General features: G+C 41.6%; 1 protein-coding gene across 1 annotated transcript; it reads right to left on the reverse strand.

The window, feature by feature from the left end:
• Window positions 1-7,598: 7,598 nt before the first annotated feature.
• LOC134574745 (toll-like receptor 13) lies at window positions 7,599-10,367 on the reverse strand. The gene has a single exon (XM_063433839.1). It carries the CDS (start codon window positions 10,365-10,367, stop codon window positions 7,635-7,637), a length of 2,733 nt encoding a protein of 910 aa, XP_063289909.1. The 3' UTR covers window positions 7,599-7,634.
• Window positions 10,368-19,565: the final 9,198 nt, after the last annotated feature.

Here is a 19,565-nt window from a genome sequence, read left to right on the forward strand (position 1 = left end):
ATTACATGTGAGTTTACAGAGGAAGAGGTTCTATTTCAACTGTCAAAAGTAAAGACAAATAAGTCAATGGGACCTGATGGAATACACCCAAAGCTATTAAAAGAGCTTAGTGGTGTACTAGCAAAACCATTAACAGATTTATTTAACCAATCATTGTTAACAGGAGTAGTCCCAGAAGATTGGAAGTTAGCGAATGTTGTGCCCATTCACAAGAAAGGTAATAAGGAGGAGTCGGGCAACTATAGGCCAGTAAGCCTTACTTCAGTAGTGGGGAAAGTGATGGAAACCATGTTAAAGGATAGGATTGTTGAACATCTAAAAACACATGGATTTCAAGATCAGAGACAACATGGGTTTACTTCAGGGAGATCATGCCAAACTAATCTTATTGATTTTTTTGATTGGGTAACTAAAATTATAGATCAGGGTGGTGCAGTAGACATTGCTTACCTAGATTTCAGTAAGGCTTTTGACACTGTTGCACATAGAAGGCTTATCAATAAACTGCAATCTTTGAGTTTGGATTCCAATATTGTTGAATGGGTAAGGCAGTGGCTGAGTGACAGGCAACAGAGGGTTGTAGTCAATGGAGTATATTCGAAGCTTGGGCTTGTCACCAGTGGGGTACCTCAGGGATCTGTACTTGGACCCATTCTCTTTAATATTTTTATTAGTGATATTGCAGAAGGTCTTGATGGTAAGGTGTGTCTTTTTGCGGATGATACTAAGATATGTAACAGGGTTGATGTTCCAGGAGGGATAAGCCAAATGGCAAATGATTTAGGTAAACTAGAAAAATGGTCAGAGGTGTGGCAACTGACATTTAATGTGGATAAGTGCAAGATAATGCATCTTGGACGTAAAAACCCAAGGGCAGAGTACAGAATATTTGATAGAGTCCTAACCTCAACATCTGAGGAAAGGGATTTAGGGGTGATTATTTCTGAGGACTTAAAGGTAGGCAGACAATGTAATAGAGCAGCAGGAAATGCTAGCAGAATGCTTGGTTGTATAGGGAGAGGTATTAGCAGTAGAAAGAGGGAAGTGCTCATGCCATTGTACAGAACACTGGTGAGACCTCACTTGGAGTACTGTACACAGTACTGGAGACCATATCTTCAGAAGGATATTGATACCTTAGAGAGAGTTCAAAGAAGGGCTACTAAACTGGTTCATGGATTGCAGGATAAAACTTACCAGCAAAGGTTAAAGGATCTTAACATGTATAGCTTGGAGGAAAGACGAGACAGGGGGGATATGATAGAAACATTTAAATACATAAAGGGAATCAACACAGTAAAGGAGGAGACTATATTTAAAAGAAGAAAAACTACCACAACCAGAGGACATAGTCTTAAATTAGAGGGACAAAGGTTTAAAAATAATATCAGGAAGTATTACTTTACTGAGAGGGTAGTGGATGCATGGAATAGCCTTCCAGCTGAAGTGGTAGAGGTTAACACAGTAAAGGAGTTTAAGCATGCGTGGGATAGGCATAAGGCTATCCTAACTATAAGATAATACCAGGGACTAATGAAAGTATTTAGAAAACTGGGCAGACTAGATGGGCCGAATGGTTCTTATCTGCCGTCACATTCTATGTTTCTATGTTTCTATGTTTCTATTACAACAACCTCAGATTCTGTCTCCCTAAGAGTTTGTACCCAGCAGTTGTTCAATGGGCACATGGCCCTGCACACTTATAAAAAGATCTGATGAATGCCCTTGTACAGAAGTACTATGAAGCTCCTGGAATTACCACGCTAATCAATAATTACTGCAAGGCTTGTGTCATCTGTGCTAAATGTAATCCTGGGAAAACAGCTAAAGTCCCCTTGAAACACCTGGCCAAACCCATGTATCCATTCCAAAGAATCCAGATAGATCACATCCAGATGCCAAAGAGCGGCAATTATGAATATGCACTAGTGATAGTGGACATGTTCTCAGGCTGGCCAGAAGCCTACCCAGTAATTAACATTACCGCCAAAACAACAGCACGACGTCTACTTACAGAAATTGTGTGTAGATTCGGATTGCCGGAAGTTATTGAAAGTGACCAAGGTCCGGCCTTCACAGCATCAGTTACCAAAGAAATTTGGACTGCTCTAGGAGTGACTCTTGCTTTTCATACCCCTTATCACACACAGAGTAGTGGTAAGGTGGAGCGTATGAATGGTACCTTGAAAACTAGAATGTTAAAAATGTCACAAGAAGCAAAGATGCCCTGGCCAGAAAGCTTGTCAATAGCCCTGTTCAGTGTCAGACATACACCCAGAGGAAAGCCCTCATTGTCCCCTTATGAGATTCTATTTGGGACTGCACCCAGGCTAGGTTGCTATTTTCCCCAACAACTACAACTACAAACTGATGTTTTGGTAGATTATGTAACTGAACTTGCAGGTGCCTTAAACAAAATCCATGCCCAAGTTTTCTCTTCAATTCCAGATCCCGATACTGACACAGGCAACCACAGCTTGCTCCCTGGTGATTGGGTCCTGGTCAAGAAATTTGTGCGGAAACACACCCTGGAACCCAGATTTGACGGACCATTCCAAGTTCTGCTGATCACCTCCACTTCTGTCAAGTTGGCCGGGAAAGGCAACTGGATCCACGCCTCCCACTGCAAGAAGACACCTGCCCCAGAGAAAACCGATTCCGCACAACCATGTACTTCTGGTACCTTATCCCCTTAATTGGTCTCCTTAAAGCCCAGCAAGTGGCCATTACTAAAGATACTAGTGGGTACACCTTCTGGTATAATTAATCATGTACCCGCGTAGCCACCTTTACCTTTGATTACTGTGATATTATAGATTGCCCATTCCCTAAATCACAGATCCAAGCCATTTATTACGTTATACCACAAGCAAAAGACCCCTATATTTGTGTAGTTGACAAACAGTGGGGACACAACTGTAACCATTGGGGGGCGGCGGGATGGAATGCCGGGCCTGCCTGGGGTTACAAACCAAAAAGTGCCTTATCAAAGATAGATGACCATGGTAGATCCCTCCTCCAAAGAATGACTTTAAGAAAGCCTGGAGGAGGTACACCTATGAAATTAATGTTAAATATTGAACATCCTGGCCCAGAGGATGCTGATCAATATGTAATGGGAATGTATTGGAGAAGGGGTTTCTATAACAAACTAGGTCATTTCTACCTCAAGGACATGTGTCACTCTCCAGAGTGGCAAGGGGCTTAACATATGGTCCCAAATCCGCTGAAACCAGATATCCAGTCCTTTAAGGACATGATGGCCATTGCTAACCCCACTTTTGAAGATACCATGGCCGCTGAAACTGGATTTAATGACATTAATTTGTGGTTAGAGTGGATGAGATATAATGCCAACAAGCATAATAGAACCGCACGTTATGTATGTGGTGGTGCCCGACCTCATCTTGGCACCGTTCCCCTAACTCTCCCTTTAGAAATAGAAGATTGCTTCTTGAGTCTTTTTGCCTACCGCTATGATTTCAAATGGTCCCTCTGCAAAGCATGGACAGCAGAGTACCCTCTCCTAGTAGGAAGTGTCAAACCCCCAGATGGAATCACAATCTATAAAGGTAATTACACTTGTTACACCATGTATGATGGGATTGGTAAATTCATCATACAAAGGTTATTGTGCCACCTACAGAACTGTTCCTATGCGCCTATCACTAGGAGATATTTACTGGTTATGTGGGGATTTACAGTTAAGATCTAGACTGGAGTCTGAATGGTGGGGAGAGTGTACCCTAGTTAAAGTCATCATGCCCATTCACATTATTTCTGATAGTCATCCTGACATTCATTATCCTTTACAAACATCAGCCAGAATCAAGCGTGAAACCCCAGTAAAAGGCAGTTTTGACCCACATGTTTACATAGATGCCATTGGGGTGCCTACCTAATGAATTTAAGGCTAGAGATGAAGTTGCAGTGGGGTTTGAATCACTGTTCACGATAGTCACTGCCAATAAAAACCTTAACTGGATAAATTATATCTATTACAACCAACAGCGCTTTGTTAACTATACCAGGGATGCCCTCCAGGGTTTAGCCGAACAACTACAAGCCACATCCCAGATGACCTTCCAGAACAGACTGACCTTAGACATGATTCTGGAATGACTTGTTGCACTTACATTCCAGAAAACACAGGCCCTAGAAAAATTAAATAAACTCTCAGAAGAATTGAAAAGGAATTCTGGGGTAACAGATCCCTGGGAAAAATGGTTTGGTTGGATGACTGGTTGGCAGAAAGCTTTAGTTCATATTGGTATGGCTCTACTAATTTTTCTTTTTATTCTTGCTCTTCTCGTTTGTTGTGTCCTCCCATGCCTCAGAAAGTTGCTACAGAAGACTGTAGAACAAACGACACCAACCTTTACTCATCTGGAAATTGGTGATCAAGATCTCACATCGCCCTGTATTCCGCTACAAACTCTCCCTTATGATGATGAAGTGCAGAAATTCTAGGAAGGGACAGCTAAGGGACAGCTTCCGTCTGTATGGGTTAGTCTACTGTGTGGAGAAGTGGTGGACAAGCCACCGCGGGATACCCATGGAGTGAAGTGTTCGAGAGCCGTACTGACGGATGAGCTGCAGCCTGTTAGGGTCAGAAAAGGGATAGACTTACACTTTGCATTAACACCAAGCTAGCGGTCATGGGGTTTATGTGTCTTTGGGCTAACAAATCTTCTGATATTAACAAATAAAGTTTATCCTTTTTAGTAATTAACATTTTAAGGGGGGACTGTTGTAGAATTATTAGGCCCCTTATAAACTATACCCTTACTGGGCCCCTTTAAAACTATACTCTTATATTCCTTTCATAGGCCTCATAGTTTAAATCCTACAAGAATGCTTTGTTCATAGAAATAGTGTGTCAGCGGGAAATGCTAGGATCCTGTTAAGTGAAACATTGTAGCAGATAGTCTTAATAAAATGTGTAATTGCTAAAAAGGCCTTGAGAGACTAACGTGCCAGTTACTCAAAATGGATAGCTGCCAAAGCCCCCCTCCCATCGAGTGAGCTCCTCGTGCCAGCAAGATGGTGCTGAAACCTGGAGGAGAAGATCATGACGTCAGCTATGACATGAGATGTAACACCCAGTGGGGAGGGCATTTAACTAACCACTTTACACCTAAGCCAATTGATAATGTTTTCTTGTTGATATCATGATTTTCTTCAATGATGTAATTTTGCCTTTATAAGGGTCTGCGCTCCCACTTTTTAACAGATGCCATTACATTTTCTGAAGTTCTTTCATTTAACCTGAACCTCGTGTCAGTGTGAATTTACTTCTGCGTATACGCAATTTAATCATCTCTAATTTGGCCAGGAACAGATAGTCATTCAAACTTATTTGTTTGCTGAAAAGATTACTATATCAATGATACAGACACACCATGACACAGACACACACACATGACACATGTCCATCCTCCTGGACACAAAAGGTAAGCTAACAGGAGGGTGGCTGCAAATATAATAATTACATGTATGTGTCTATATGTATGTATGTATGTGTCAAGGTCTCTGTATGTATCAGTGTGTGCATCTGTGTGTCAAGGTGTGTATATGCCAGTGTGTATCTGTGTGTCAGAGTGTGTGCATATGCGTGTGCATGTGTCAAGGTGTATGTATCTCTGTGTTAGGGTGTGCATCTGTGTGTGTGCATGTGTCAGTGTGCATATCTCTATGTCAATGTGCATATCTCTGTATCAGTGTGTGTATGTGTGTCAATTTGTTTATCTATGTGTGTATGTCAGTGTGTATATGAATGTGTGTGTGTATACCACTGCCTTCCAATAGTAACAGTACGTACAAATACACCCCTACATGCACATACATACGATATACTAAAACAAAAACAAAATGGTGAGAGAGGCTTTATAGGAAGTAATGTCATTGCTGCGTCACTTCCACATTCTATACATTAATCTGCCCATACCGAGAGAAACAAAGATGGTGCTTCGGGAGTGATGTTGCGTCTGGTCTAATATCAGGATGGAAACAGCTGTGGGCACATGCCCTTCAATACCGCGGCCAATTAGGGACGAAATACGGATACAAACACAACAACCCTCCAGGAAGCAGGTATCCCAATTGATAAAACCCTCAGCCCTCTCGGACAGCAAAGAACTACAAAGAACTATATTTGGACTGGTATCATATTTATTTTTAATGTTTTACATCTTTTTTTATTTTCAGTTGGCATATGAATATAGTATATTAGCTTGTACCTGAAGTGGATTCTGAAGTGGATTCTTGCCGAATTCTGCTGCAAAGAAGGGTAGTGCTCCCCTAAAGACACACGCATCATTATACTAGGAGCCTATAATTTAAACTTATGTACATTCACTTAATTTTAAATTTGTTTGAAAAGCAATCTATATACTGGTGTTTTAAAACACTTTGTGTTTTATTAAATTATTCTGCTAGCAATGCATCAGCAACAAGATGATAATAAATGCAAGGCACAACTAGTTTCTAGATATGAGATACAATCATTCACAATAACAAATTATAAGTCTATTAATGTGGTTAAATATGACTTACACAAAAATGTGAGCATGAGAAAATTAGAAAAAAAAACGTAAAAAAGAGCATGTTACACAATATATAATTAACTTACTACTCGAAATTCATGCATCAGCCAAATTTAACAAAGTTCGCTAAGATCTATTATATTGTTTGTACAAAACAAAGTGGTTCTGCTTTTTAATGTTATCAAAAAGCAGAACCATTTAAAAAGGAAAAACTGATTAATTAAAAAATGTTTTTAAAAGAGATTCCTTTTTAAGAGCAGTCATATAGTTTTACTGTATTTGTGAAATAGCATATACATGGATGTAACAACTAATATAGCAAAGCTCTTACAATTAGGCACGTGTAAACAATGCTACTAAGTTATAAGCAGTTCTTTAAACTAGACATTTTAATCACAATATATGTTAAAAGGCACATTACATCTGTAAATATTGGTATGTTGCAGGAAATAGTATAGATTCCATAAAGTTGTTGTTTTTTCTGCATCTAATATCTTCTACTATCACCCAGTCCACTTCATCTCAATAAAGTGGTGTGGGTGCAGTGTTCCTGTGTTTACATTGCTGGGTTACGTCCACTTCTTGTGGCTGTCAAATTGACAGCCACTAGAGGCGCTTTCACTGCACTGACCTAGTAAAAATTATTTATGTTTTATTGAAAATTTTTGATGGTTTAACATCATTATCTGTCTCATGCGTTACATAGATTCATATGTGACATGTAATGTAAAACGACTAGTATACATATTGTTAGTATATAGGTGTAGGACTATTAGTGTAAAACAATTGGTAAACATATGGGTAATATATAGGTAGATAAGTATGTGAGGAATAAACTCTCGCTATTTTAGCAGCAGTCCTGGGTAGAAGACACATTTTCAATCCTATAGTGAGTCACTTAGTGAGTAAAACTTATTTATGTGATGCAGAAGCCCCCATAGGAAAGCATTGAAGCGGGGACAGTTAAATGTTCCCCGCTCATGTGCATTAGATCCCCAAAGCTCCACTATGAGTAGCATTGGATTAAAAGCTATACTGTCTTTGACTCTACTATTGCAGTAGATAATAATGTGGTCTCTTTCTCGGTGATTACAGCTCATCATGATCTTTCTCAACATGAATACCAATTACTTTACGTAATCTTGCCCAAAATAACTTCTGTCCATTAGGATCTTCTGGCCATTCCAAGTAGGTTTTTTTATCTAACAGTTTGGTCAGTCTGTGATAGCATTGAATCTCTTCCTTGGAGATCTTATCAAGGAATATCAATATGAGAGAATTATTATTCTCTGCTACAAGTTTGTAAGTTGCCATTCGCAACTCTAGGGAGCACCAATAACTTTGTAGGTAACTATGTGTAATAAGGCAGATAGTCCACCTGCTTTTATAGATACTGTCCACTATATTCTCAACTATGTCTCTGCCAATCTCAAAATCACGATTATGGATGCACACTTTAAAAATAGGGGGACCATTGTTTTCCAGATTGGGAAGTAACTCCTCTGTTATCCACTGTTCATTAGTGGTATTATAGGAAACAAATACATCATACTTGTATTGTTCGTCTTCTTTCCGGCGATTCAGCCAACATTTCACTGTATAGAATAAATATAGGGTATACCACCAAATGCTTTCATGAAAGAGAATTATCAATATAAACAGTACCATGCCTACAAATGAAGCTATAAAAAGTGTAAATTGCAAATCTGTTGTACAGCTATCTAAGAACGTTGACAATGTGGAGTCAGACTTTTTTGCTCTAACCAAACACTTCTGATCATAGAAATCAATGAATGAAACTTGCTTGTTATACAGGAGCCACTGATTAAACCAATTTAGCTGACAGTTACATGCTAAGGTTGTATCATATAAATAAATATAGTTTAAGTTACTCATTGGGGAAAATGCCTCAGCTTTTATGTCCTTTATATTTTGATTTTCTATGAGTAAAAATATCACAGATTTTAAATCATTAAACATCATATTGGAGGTAAAATATTCCAATCCTGAATTTATCAATTGTAAAGTCTTAAGGTTTACTAAGCCCTGAAATAACTCATATGGGTTTATGAGTAAATTTTCTGCAAATTTTTCTGTATTATCTAAGCAAAGAAATTCAAGTTTTTCTAAATATCTTATTGATGAATTGATTGTGACCGTCATTTCTAAAGGCTCGGTATAATATGCTCTGTAATATAGTTTTTCAAGATTTATGAAATTGCCCAGTACTGGCAGTGTTGCATCCATGCAGTCAAAAACAATGTTATTTAATAAATGCAACTCCTTTATTCTATGAAAGGGGAAATACTCACAAATGTCAACATATAAATATTGGGCATCTAATTCTAGGTTTTCTAAGTGAAACAAATTGTTGAAATTCTCATATAACAGCGTGATATATGTATTTGTGGTTTTTAGAGAAAGTTTATTTAGCGTATTAGCAATATGTTTTGACCACCAAATTTCTTCTACATCGTATGTAAAAGTAAGTGTAAGCTCTTCTATTTGATGTAGATCATAAAATGCCCACTCATCTATTGAATTTAACTGATTGCCATACAAATTTAACTGTTTTAAAGCAAATAGATCTGAAAAGGCATATTCTTGAATCATGTAAATGTGGTTATAGTCCAAATGTAAAACTTCCAGTACCTTTAAACCACAAAATGTACAGTTTCTTATTTCAGCAATTTGATTGTTACTCAGATCCAACATTTTTAGATTTTTTTGACAAGCAAATTGTCCTTCTTCTAATGATGTTATAAAGTTGAATGATATATTAAGGTAGAGAAGCTCCATTTTGATTGAAAATGTATTGGGACATACAGCCAATGCATTAATTCTGTTGTTGGATATATTAAGGTCGGTTAAGTTTTTCAATTTTTCTATCTGCAAAAAAGACACCTTTTCTATCATGTTGTAAGATACATCTAAAGTCTCCAATGTTGAGCATGAACCGTTCGCTGTTTCAATACTAACCAATTCAGTATTCATTAGTCGAAGATCTTTCACTTTAAAGTATGACGCATATACACAAATTTCAATATACCCAAACTGTATATCTGCTAATGACATTGTGTCAACTGTCTCAATTCCAGTGTAAAATAAATCGTCAGCACTCAGTGGGTGAAGATTAATTTTAAAAAAAGAAAGCTTTGGAAAATTGCATAATGAATTATTTTCCAAAGAGTGTATCTGGTTTCTACCAAAACTCAGATTACGAATACTAAAATTTACATAGGGATTACCAAGAGATAACTTGTCAGAAACGCAATCGACTTTTTGGAGTGCATGGATTTTATTCTCCACGAACAGATCCTGTAAGTATTTCAGCTTTGTCAAATGCTCTGTCAAGAGTGAAAATGATGTGATCTCATTGTGAGACCAATCCAATTGCTTCAGTTGTGTCAAGTCCCCAAACGTTGACATATTTACATCAGAAAACTGAAATTCATTTAATTTGAGCCTTTGCAGGTTGTTAAGTCTTCCGAAGTCCAGTTTTCCAGTGACTGTGTAATGATGCGGGAGTATCCAAAGAGTGGTAAGCTGGGTAAGGCGTTCAAAACTTTCAGGTAAAAGTTTGAAATCGCCCATTAAATATAAAGATTTCAGGTTACTGAAGCGAGAAAACATTCCAGTTTTGATGGTGACATCGGAAAAGAATATACAAAGCCAGTCAGTTTCTACTGGCACTTCTTCCAGGGAATTGTGTAGATTATAATTATCAACTGGACAATACGCTGCAATCGTGAAATTCACTTGTGTAAAGTCATCACAATTATTAAACACGAGATCTGCATATTTCTCATATTGTCTCTCCATGACCTGACAAGGTCTTCTTACCAAACAGAAGCATGAAAGATGAATGGATGTGAAATAGAAAATCCATAATAGATTAAAACAACTGGAGCCCATGCTTCAATTGTTTTTTTTTTCAGTACAAGAGTGTGTGCAAACAAAAGCAAAGTGTTTTACCCGAAAACAAGTGACACAAAACCAGTGACTTCCTGTTTTTAAAAAGGAACTCAACAAATGGAAAGAAATTTTACTGAGCCCTGCACCGCTTTATATGAGGTGCAAAGATGTTTTTTTAAAGGCTGTCTTAGTTGCTTGCAAAATTGTAGAAAACACCAATCGAGGACTATCAAAGTCGGGTCCATTCACAAAAGTAAAACTAATTTGAAAGTTTCAATCATCAAGCTAGAACATAACAAGGAAAATGTGAAGTATTAAATACAAAAACAGAGATAAATTCACTTGGGGTTCTTCACTCAACAGGAGTTAAATTAGAAAACATCTGTAAATCAGTAATTTTTTTGTAGTTTTTTTTAAGTTAAAGGAACACTACAGTCACTAAAACAACTTTAGCTTAATGAAGAAGTCTGTGAGTATAGATCATACATTTGAAGTCTCACTGCTCAATTATCTGCCATTTAAGAGTTAAATCACTTTTGTTTCTATTTATGCAGCCTTAGTCACATCTCCCCTGGCTGTGACTGACACAGCCTGTATGAAAGTAAAATGGTTTCATTTCCAATCAAATATAACTTACTGTGAAGGATTTTAGCTCCTGCTTTAAAAATTGAACTTTAATTACATACAGGAGGAGACTCCTGCAGGGTCTAGCAAGCTATTACCAGAGCAGGAGATAATAAATTCTAAATTAAACAGAATTTGCAATAAAGAAAGTGTAAACATTAAATCACTCTTTACATGACTTGCACTCTTTACATGGTATCAGCTACACCTCCCTGACAAGGCCTAAAGAAATCCAAAACAATCATCTGACGTTGCTGTATCTCTCATGCAGAAAGAACTTGCTGGCATTTCGGCTCTGGACTACCCTTATGGGTGAGATCAGTCTGACATGCCTTGGAATATGTTCTCTCTTTAATGGCACAAGTGAGCAAAACCTATTTTGAGACCTGAGTGGGGATCTACCGAAGACAAAGCTATTGAGTTTCTCCAAGAGTTATCAGAGTTCTCGTATTCTCTGTTTTTGTAACCATTACTTAGTAACTGGTTTCCAAATAGTTTCTAACCATGTCTATACTGATCTTCAAAACACCAGCCTCATGTCTGCTACAAAGAAATTAACAGCTTACATTAACAGCTGAATCCCTATGCATCTGATAGGTAAATCCAGTTGGGAAATTTAGCTAGCAATGAAGAATTGCATCAAAAACCTAAAGCACACATTGAATCATATTAAACCATATCAAACAGCAATAAAATTACAGAAATGTCCAGACACATGATAAAAAACATGAATTATTTTCGCCTTACGTCCAGTTTGTTGCCAAAATCTGTCAATTCCACCTTAAATACATTGCCAGCAGAAGGGTGCAGGATGAGAAAGGGTAATATTTTTTTTTTAGAATATTGTAAAGCACAGTGTGAGAAAGTATTACAGTGTAGGGGGCAGGGTGACAAAGGGTTACAGTAGAGCGGCCGGATGAGACAGGGTTACAGTGGGAGGCAGGGAGAAAAAGGGTTACAGTAGGGGGGGCAGAGTGAGAAAGACTTACCTTCAGGGGGCAGGGTGAGACATGGTTATAGTGTGGGGACAGTACTAGAAAGGGTTACAGTAGGGAAGCAAGGTGAGTGAGATTTACAGGAGGGCAGGGAGAGAAATGGTTCTGGGGGGAGCAGGGTGAGAAAGAGTTAACGTGTGGGGGTGGCAGGGTGTGGGGGGCTGTGTCCTACCTTTATTTCTAATATAATAAATCTCCTGGTGGTCCAATGTCTCTCCCTGATGGTCTAGTGGGTTAACTCTGCGGTTTGCAGCTCTGCCAGGTGCAGAGCTGCAAACCGCAAGCCCCCAGAGTGTTGCCATGGTAATACTCTGGGTGCTCGTGAGACCTCTTTCACATGGTCTGCAGCTCTGCACCCGGCAGAGCTGCAGACTGCAGGTGCTGGGCTCATTCTCGGGCAGACTGATGGAAAACAGGGCAAGCCGACGGGCCCCCTCCTGGTGTCGGGACGGCAGTCATGGACCGAGGTCTGTGCTAATTAGTCAGCCTGATGGTCTCCCAGCTTTAGGTTGTCGGTGGCCCTGGATGCGCGGATCAATGCGACCCACAGGAAATCAGCCAGCGACCCACACTTTGGGAAACCCTGCTCTGTAGATTTTTGTTGTGTTTGCATCATTTCTACAGAATAGAGCTACACTTTGCCACTGTCCTCTGAACCACTGATAAATTCAGTTAAAGCTAGGCATGCCATTAGTTCCTTTTGAAGGTTTAAGTGCTATGCAAATAATCTCAGCACTAAAGCAGCTAGTACAGGCTATCTAGCTCATGCAGAGATGAGATATTAGAAAAGTTCAGTTTTCATTTTGCATTCATTAGGCTATTGTTAACTTTCCATTTGTTTATTCTGTTCTATTAGTTTTTTACTAATTATTTTTAACAGTGGAACGCTGATCAGTTAGTGGTGTTTTAAAAACATACCAATGGCTTATCTTTCTGCATAGGATTTACCTACATTTTTCCCGTTACAGGTCATTTACAGATTCAAAGCTTGACATTTTTTAAATGGGATTATAACAATTATTAGCAGCCAGGGCCGCCACCAGAAATTTTGGGGCGCCTAACTCAGCTCAGGGTCTGGGCCCCCTGGGGCCCGCCTCCAAATACCGCCCACAAGGTCTGCCTCCAAATACCGCCCACATGAATACACACACAGACACAAACACAGACACTGATACAAAAGGACACAGATACATACTAACAGACACACATACTGAAACAGACATACACGCATACAGGCATACATACTGACACACACATACTGAGACATACACACATATACAGACACACAGGCATACATAGTGACAGACACATACTAACGTACATACAGACACACATGCATGAGGACCAGGACCGGCGCTACCGTAAGGCGGCCCAGGCGGCCGCCTTAGGGCGCGCGGGTCCAGGGGGTGCGATCTCCGGTGAACAGAAAGAGGAGAGCGCCATTCGCATCGCTCCCCTCCTCTCTGTCACTGCGTGGCTGAGCGGGCGGAACGCTACTTACCCGGTCTGACAGGAAATGCTTCCTGTCAGACCAGAACAGGAAACCGGATCCTTCGCCACGGACCTCCAGCTCAGTCAGATGGATGGCGGTGCGGAGGGGTCAGTGAAAGGTACGAGGGGATAGGTACAGTTGGGAGGGGGGGCAATAAAAGATACAGTATAGAGAACAATAGTAAAAGGTACAGGAGGGGAGAGGAAGGAGACAATAAAAGGTACAGGAAGGTGGGGGCAATAAAAGAGACATGAGAGGAGGGGGGACAATAAAAGGAACAGGAGTGTAAGGGGACAATAAAAGGAACAGGAGTGTAAGGGGACAATAAAAGGTACGGGAAGGGGGGACTATGAAAGGTTCAAGAGGAAAGACAATAAAAGGTACAGGAGGAGGAACAATAATAAAAGGTAGAATAGGGGAGTGGGGGACAATAAAAGATACAGGGGGCAACAATAAAAGGTACAAGAGGGGAGGGGGACAATAAAAGGTACAGGATGGGGGGACAAGAAAAGGCACAGGTTGGGAGGGGGGACTATGAAAGGTTCAGGAGGGGAGACAGTAAAAGGAACATTAGTAGGATTATGAAAGAAACAGGAGGGGGGACAATGAAAGGTACAGATAATAAATGGGGATAATAAATGGTACAGGAGGGGGGACATTAAAAGGTATGGGGCATTGAAAGACACAGGAGGGAAAGGTCAACTATGAAAGGTTCAGGAGGGGAGGAGGGGAGACAATAAAAGGTACAGGAGGGACAATAAAAGGTACAGGAGAATATTAAAAGACACAGGAGGGCTGGGGGCACAAAGAAACATACAGTGGGGTTGAGGGGGACAAACACAAAGGGGCTGGGGGAGAAAGAGTCGCACAGAAGGGTGAGGGTCTGGGGGAAAGATGCACAGAGGGGCTGTGGGGGAGAATGAAGCACAGAGGGGCTGTGGTTGAGAACGAAGCACAAAGGGGCTATGGGGAGAAAGAGATGCACAAAGGTACTAGGATAAAAATACACACAACTATGTTGGGGAGAAAGAGCAACACAAACGGGCAGGGGGACGAAAGACACACAAAAGGGCTGGGGGGAGAAAGAGAAAGGCAAAAGGGCTGGGGGACGAAAGACACACAAAAGGGCTGTAGGGAAGAAAGAGAAAGGCAAAGGGGCTGGGGGAAGTAAAAAAATACACAAGGAGGGTTGTAAGAGACACAGGAGAGATAAAATACAGCAAAGGGGACACACAACGGATAAAAGGGGGGGCAAGACATACAAAATGGGATATAAAACACTAAAGGGGGTAAGTTAGTCAAAAGGGGGGTAAAAGACACACAGGTGAAGATAAAAAAAAAATTCGACGGGGAGGGGGGTGGCAAAATTCATCTTCGCCTGTGTAGTCAAAAATCCTTGCACCGGACCTGATGAGGACATAAAGACACATACATACATACACACTGACATACATACAGACACCTACATACATTCATACATACAGACATACTGACAGACATACAGACACTGACATCCATACACACATACATTCATAATGGCATACAGACACACATTCATAATGGCATACAGACATACATTCAGACTGACATACATGCATATATACAGACATACTGACAGACATACATACATACTGACATATATGCATACAGACATCCATACACACAGACCAGAAGAAACATTGACCTTATCTGGCGTCAAACGACCACGGATACGCCCACTGTCGTTGTATCAATTGATGCGGAGAAAGCCTTCGATATGATAGAATGGCCCTATCTTTTTAATCTGTTGACATTTTTGGGTTTCCCGGAAAGATATGTATCTACCATTAGAGCCATGTAGAACCAAGTATATGCACAGGTGAAAATTACCGGTGCAAGACCTAAACCATTCAAGCTGGTGAACGGAACAAGGCAGGGATGCCCTCTCTCCCCGCTACTGTTCGTATTTACACTGGAACCAATCCTACAAGCTCTACGACAACATCCCCACGTACAAGGTTTACGGTAGGAAGACAGGAATTCCTTGTATCCGCCTACGCGGACGACGTCCTGCTGACACTAACAAATCCGATTGCATCCATGCGAGCCCTACAGGATGTCCTCACGAAATTCGGAGATTTCTCAGGATACAAGGCCAATCTAGAAAAATCTAGCGCCATGTCAATGGGCCTGTCTGCGGGGGACACGGCGGCACTATGGGCAAACTATAACATCCCCATACCAAGGGATCACGTTAAATATGTAGGGATCCAATTAACGAGCGATGCTCCCAAAATATTCCAGCAGAACTATGCACCACTCATACACACACTAATGCAGGACATGGAGAAATGGCTAGATAAACCTATCTCCTGGATCGGTCGTATACATGCTGTTAAAATGAATATATTACCCCGTATACTGTTCCTCTTACAGGCACTACCCATTAAACTCCTTAAATCAGATCTAGCCCCGCTACAAAAAGCTATATGGGAATTCGTGTGGCAAAACCGGCACCATAGAATATCCCGAAATATCCTATACAGACAGAAACAGAGGGGGGGACTAGGACTACCACATCTATATTTCTATTATTTAGCGGCACAGCTTGCACAGGTGGCCATGTGGCATGCGCCACTGGATGTGAGGAGATGGGTGGACCTAGAGTCCCTCCTCACGGGACCGGACCTGCCCCAATACCACATGTGGGTACCCAAAGCAGAAAGACCGCTCTTAAGAACCAACTGCCCTGCAATATTAAACTCCCTACGAATATGGGACCTATCGGCACATAAATACAAATTAGCAGCATCGCCATCCCCATTAACACCCCTGCTGAGAAATAGGGCCTTCCCCCCAGGTATGGCACCTAGAAAGATCGCAAACATAGAAAACGTGGGATTGCAGAGGATTTGCCATATGTTTCAGGATAACGAGGTAGTATCATTTGAAAACCTCAAACAGAAAGCACACCTCACACCAGCAGACTTTTTCCGGTACCTACAACTAAGAGACTACACACAAAACCCCCACATACAAAAAGCGGGTAAGGGACCATTGACCTTTTTTGAGAAAATGTGCCTTAATGAAACAACACCACAGGGTCTAATAACCATGATGTACGCGCACATTTGCTCCGAAACAGAGGAATGGGGAACATTGACATACACGGACACCTGGGAAAGGGAATTAGGAGAAGTATTGGAGGGGGTGGAATGGAGGGACATATGGGAGGCAAACAACTCGGTATCAATATGCGGATCCCTCCAGGAACAATCCCTCAAAATGATGCTCAGATGGTACACCACCCCGGTCAAACTATACCACATGAAACAAACACCATCCGACGACTGTTGGAGAGGATGTGGCCACAGGGGCACTTACCTCCACATGTGGTGGGAATGCCCAAAGGTACAAATTTATTGGAAGAAAATATACAACATAATCAAGAAAATATTTCAGAGGGCTCCAGAGCTTAGCCCTTGGACATATTTACTAAACAGACAAATAGATGACTGGACAAACAGAGAACAGAGATTGATCCAAAAACTGACATTAGCAGCTAGAAGAGCGTTAGCTCAGACATGGCTGAAGGTAGACATGCCGCCTATTAAACGAGTCATATCCAATATAAAGGAAGTTCATCTAATGGACAACCTTGCAGCTAGGGTGAGAGGATCCACGACCAAATTTGAAAAACTATGGGAACCCTGGGTAAACAGTGAATACGCCTGACGCACCTCCACCCACCCTACAGGGGAACAGAAAACCGACTGGGGGCCCCCTATAAGACAGTGCACACAAAGAGGGGGCGTGGTCGTGCCGCCCCCTGTACCACACCGGCGTATTCCCCCCCCCTTATCTCTCTCTCTCCTCTCCTCTTCTCCCTTCTAACTATCCTCCCTCTAGATAACCTTCCCTCCCACTGGTCTTTACTCTCTCTCCACTTTTTCCACGGAAAGGGACGCAAATGCAGAGTCCACTACACTAGCTCCCACCACAAACCTTGGACACCTGACGGGGTCCACGTCAAAGTGCCTAGTTATTGAGTCTCAACCCACACACCAAACAATACCACAGGCAACACAAACTGCTCATCACAGAAAGCTTACCGAACTGCCCACCGCTGGTTTTTCTCCAAGTTATACAAAAACAAAAATGAAGGATCCTTGTTGCAACTAGTAACGGAAGTGTTTTAACTGATACAGGAACGTAATGTTGTTGATGCCACAGAGGCAATGTTAACCTGTACGTCAAATCTCACTGATCTGATGCATATTGTATTGTAACTTTTCCAACGAGATTTTTCAAACAAAAATAAAGTTTAAAAAAAAGAAAACAACACACAGACACCACGACTGACACACACACACCATGACAGACACACCATGACACAGACCATGACACAGACAGACACACACACACCATGGACAGACACACACACACACCGTGACACAGACACACACACCGTGACACAGACACACACACACCATGACACAGACCATGACACAGACAGACACACACACCATGACACAGACAGACAGACACACACACAGCATGACAGACACACACACCATGACACAGACAGACAGACACACACACACCATGACACAGACAGACAGACACACACACACAGCATGACAGACACACACACACACCATGATACAGACACACCATGACACAGGCACACACACATGACACAGACACACAAACCATGACACAGACACACACCCTGACACAGACAGACACACACACACCATGACACAGACACACACACACCATGACACGGACACACACCATGACACAGACAGACACACACACAGCATGACACAGACAGACACACACACAGCATGACACAGACAGACAGACACACACAGCATGACACAGACAGACAGACACACACAGCATGACAGACAGACACACACACAGCATGACAGACAGACACACACACAGCATGACAGACACACACACCCCGTGTTGCTACTAGTGTTGTCGCGAACCCGAAATTTTCGGTTCGCGAACGGCGAACGCGAACTTCCGCAAATGTTCGCGAACCGCGCGAACCGCCATTGACTTCAATGGGCAGGCGAATTTTAAAAACAACAGGGACTCTTTCTGGCCACAATAGTGATGGAAAAGTTGTTTCAAGGGGACTAACACCTGGACTGTGGCATGCCAGAGGGGGATCCATGGCAAAACTCCCATGGAAAATTGCACAGTTGATGCAGAGTCTGCTTTTAATCCATAAAGGGCAGAAATCACCTAACATTGACACCTGTCCTCAAAGCCCAGCCCTGATACACACTGACACAGAGCAGAATAGAGACTGTTCCCCCTACATAGGGTCACTTGGCAGATATGGATTGACACCTGTCCTCAAAACCCCTGATACACACTGACACAGAGCAGAATAGGGACTGTTCCCCCTACATAGGGTCACTTGGCAGATATGGATTGACACCTATCCTAATGATCCCTGATACACACTGACACAGAGCAGAATAGAGACTGTTCCCCCTACATAGGGTCACTTGGCAGATATGGATTGACACCTGTCCTCAAAACCCCTGATACACACTGACACAGAGCAGAATAGGGACTGTTACCCCTACATAGGGTCACTTGGCAGATATGGATTGACACCTATCCTAATGATCCCTGATACACACTGACACAGAGCAGAATAGAGACTGTTCCCCCTACATAGGGTCACTTGGCAGATATGGATTGACACCTGTCCTCAAAACCCCTGATACACACTGACACAGAGCAGAATAGGGACTGTTCCCCCTACATAGGGTCACTTGGCAGATATGGATTGACACCTGTCCTCAAAACCCCTGATACACACTGACACAGAGCAGAATAGGGACTGTTCCCCCTACATAGGGTCACTTGGCAGATATGGATTGACACCTGTCCTCAAAACCCCTGATACACACTGACACAGAGCAGAATAGAGACTGTTCCCTGTCCACAGAGACCATGATACACACTGACACAGAGCAGAATAGA

The sequence above is a fragment of the Pelobates fuscus genome, chromosome 10 (genome assembly GCF_036172605.1).
Source record: "Pelobates fuscus isolate aPelFus1 chromosome 10, aPelFus1.pri, whole genome shotgun sequence".
NCBI classification, from domain to species: domain Eukaryota; kingdom Metazoa; phylum Chordata; class Amphibia; order Anura; family Pelobatidae; genus Pelobates; species Pelobates fuscus.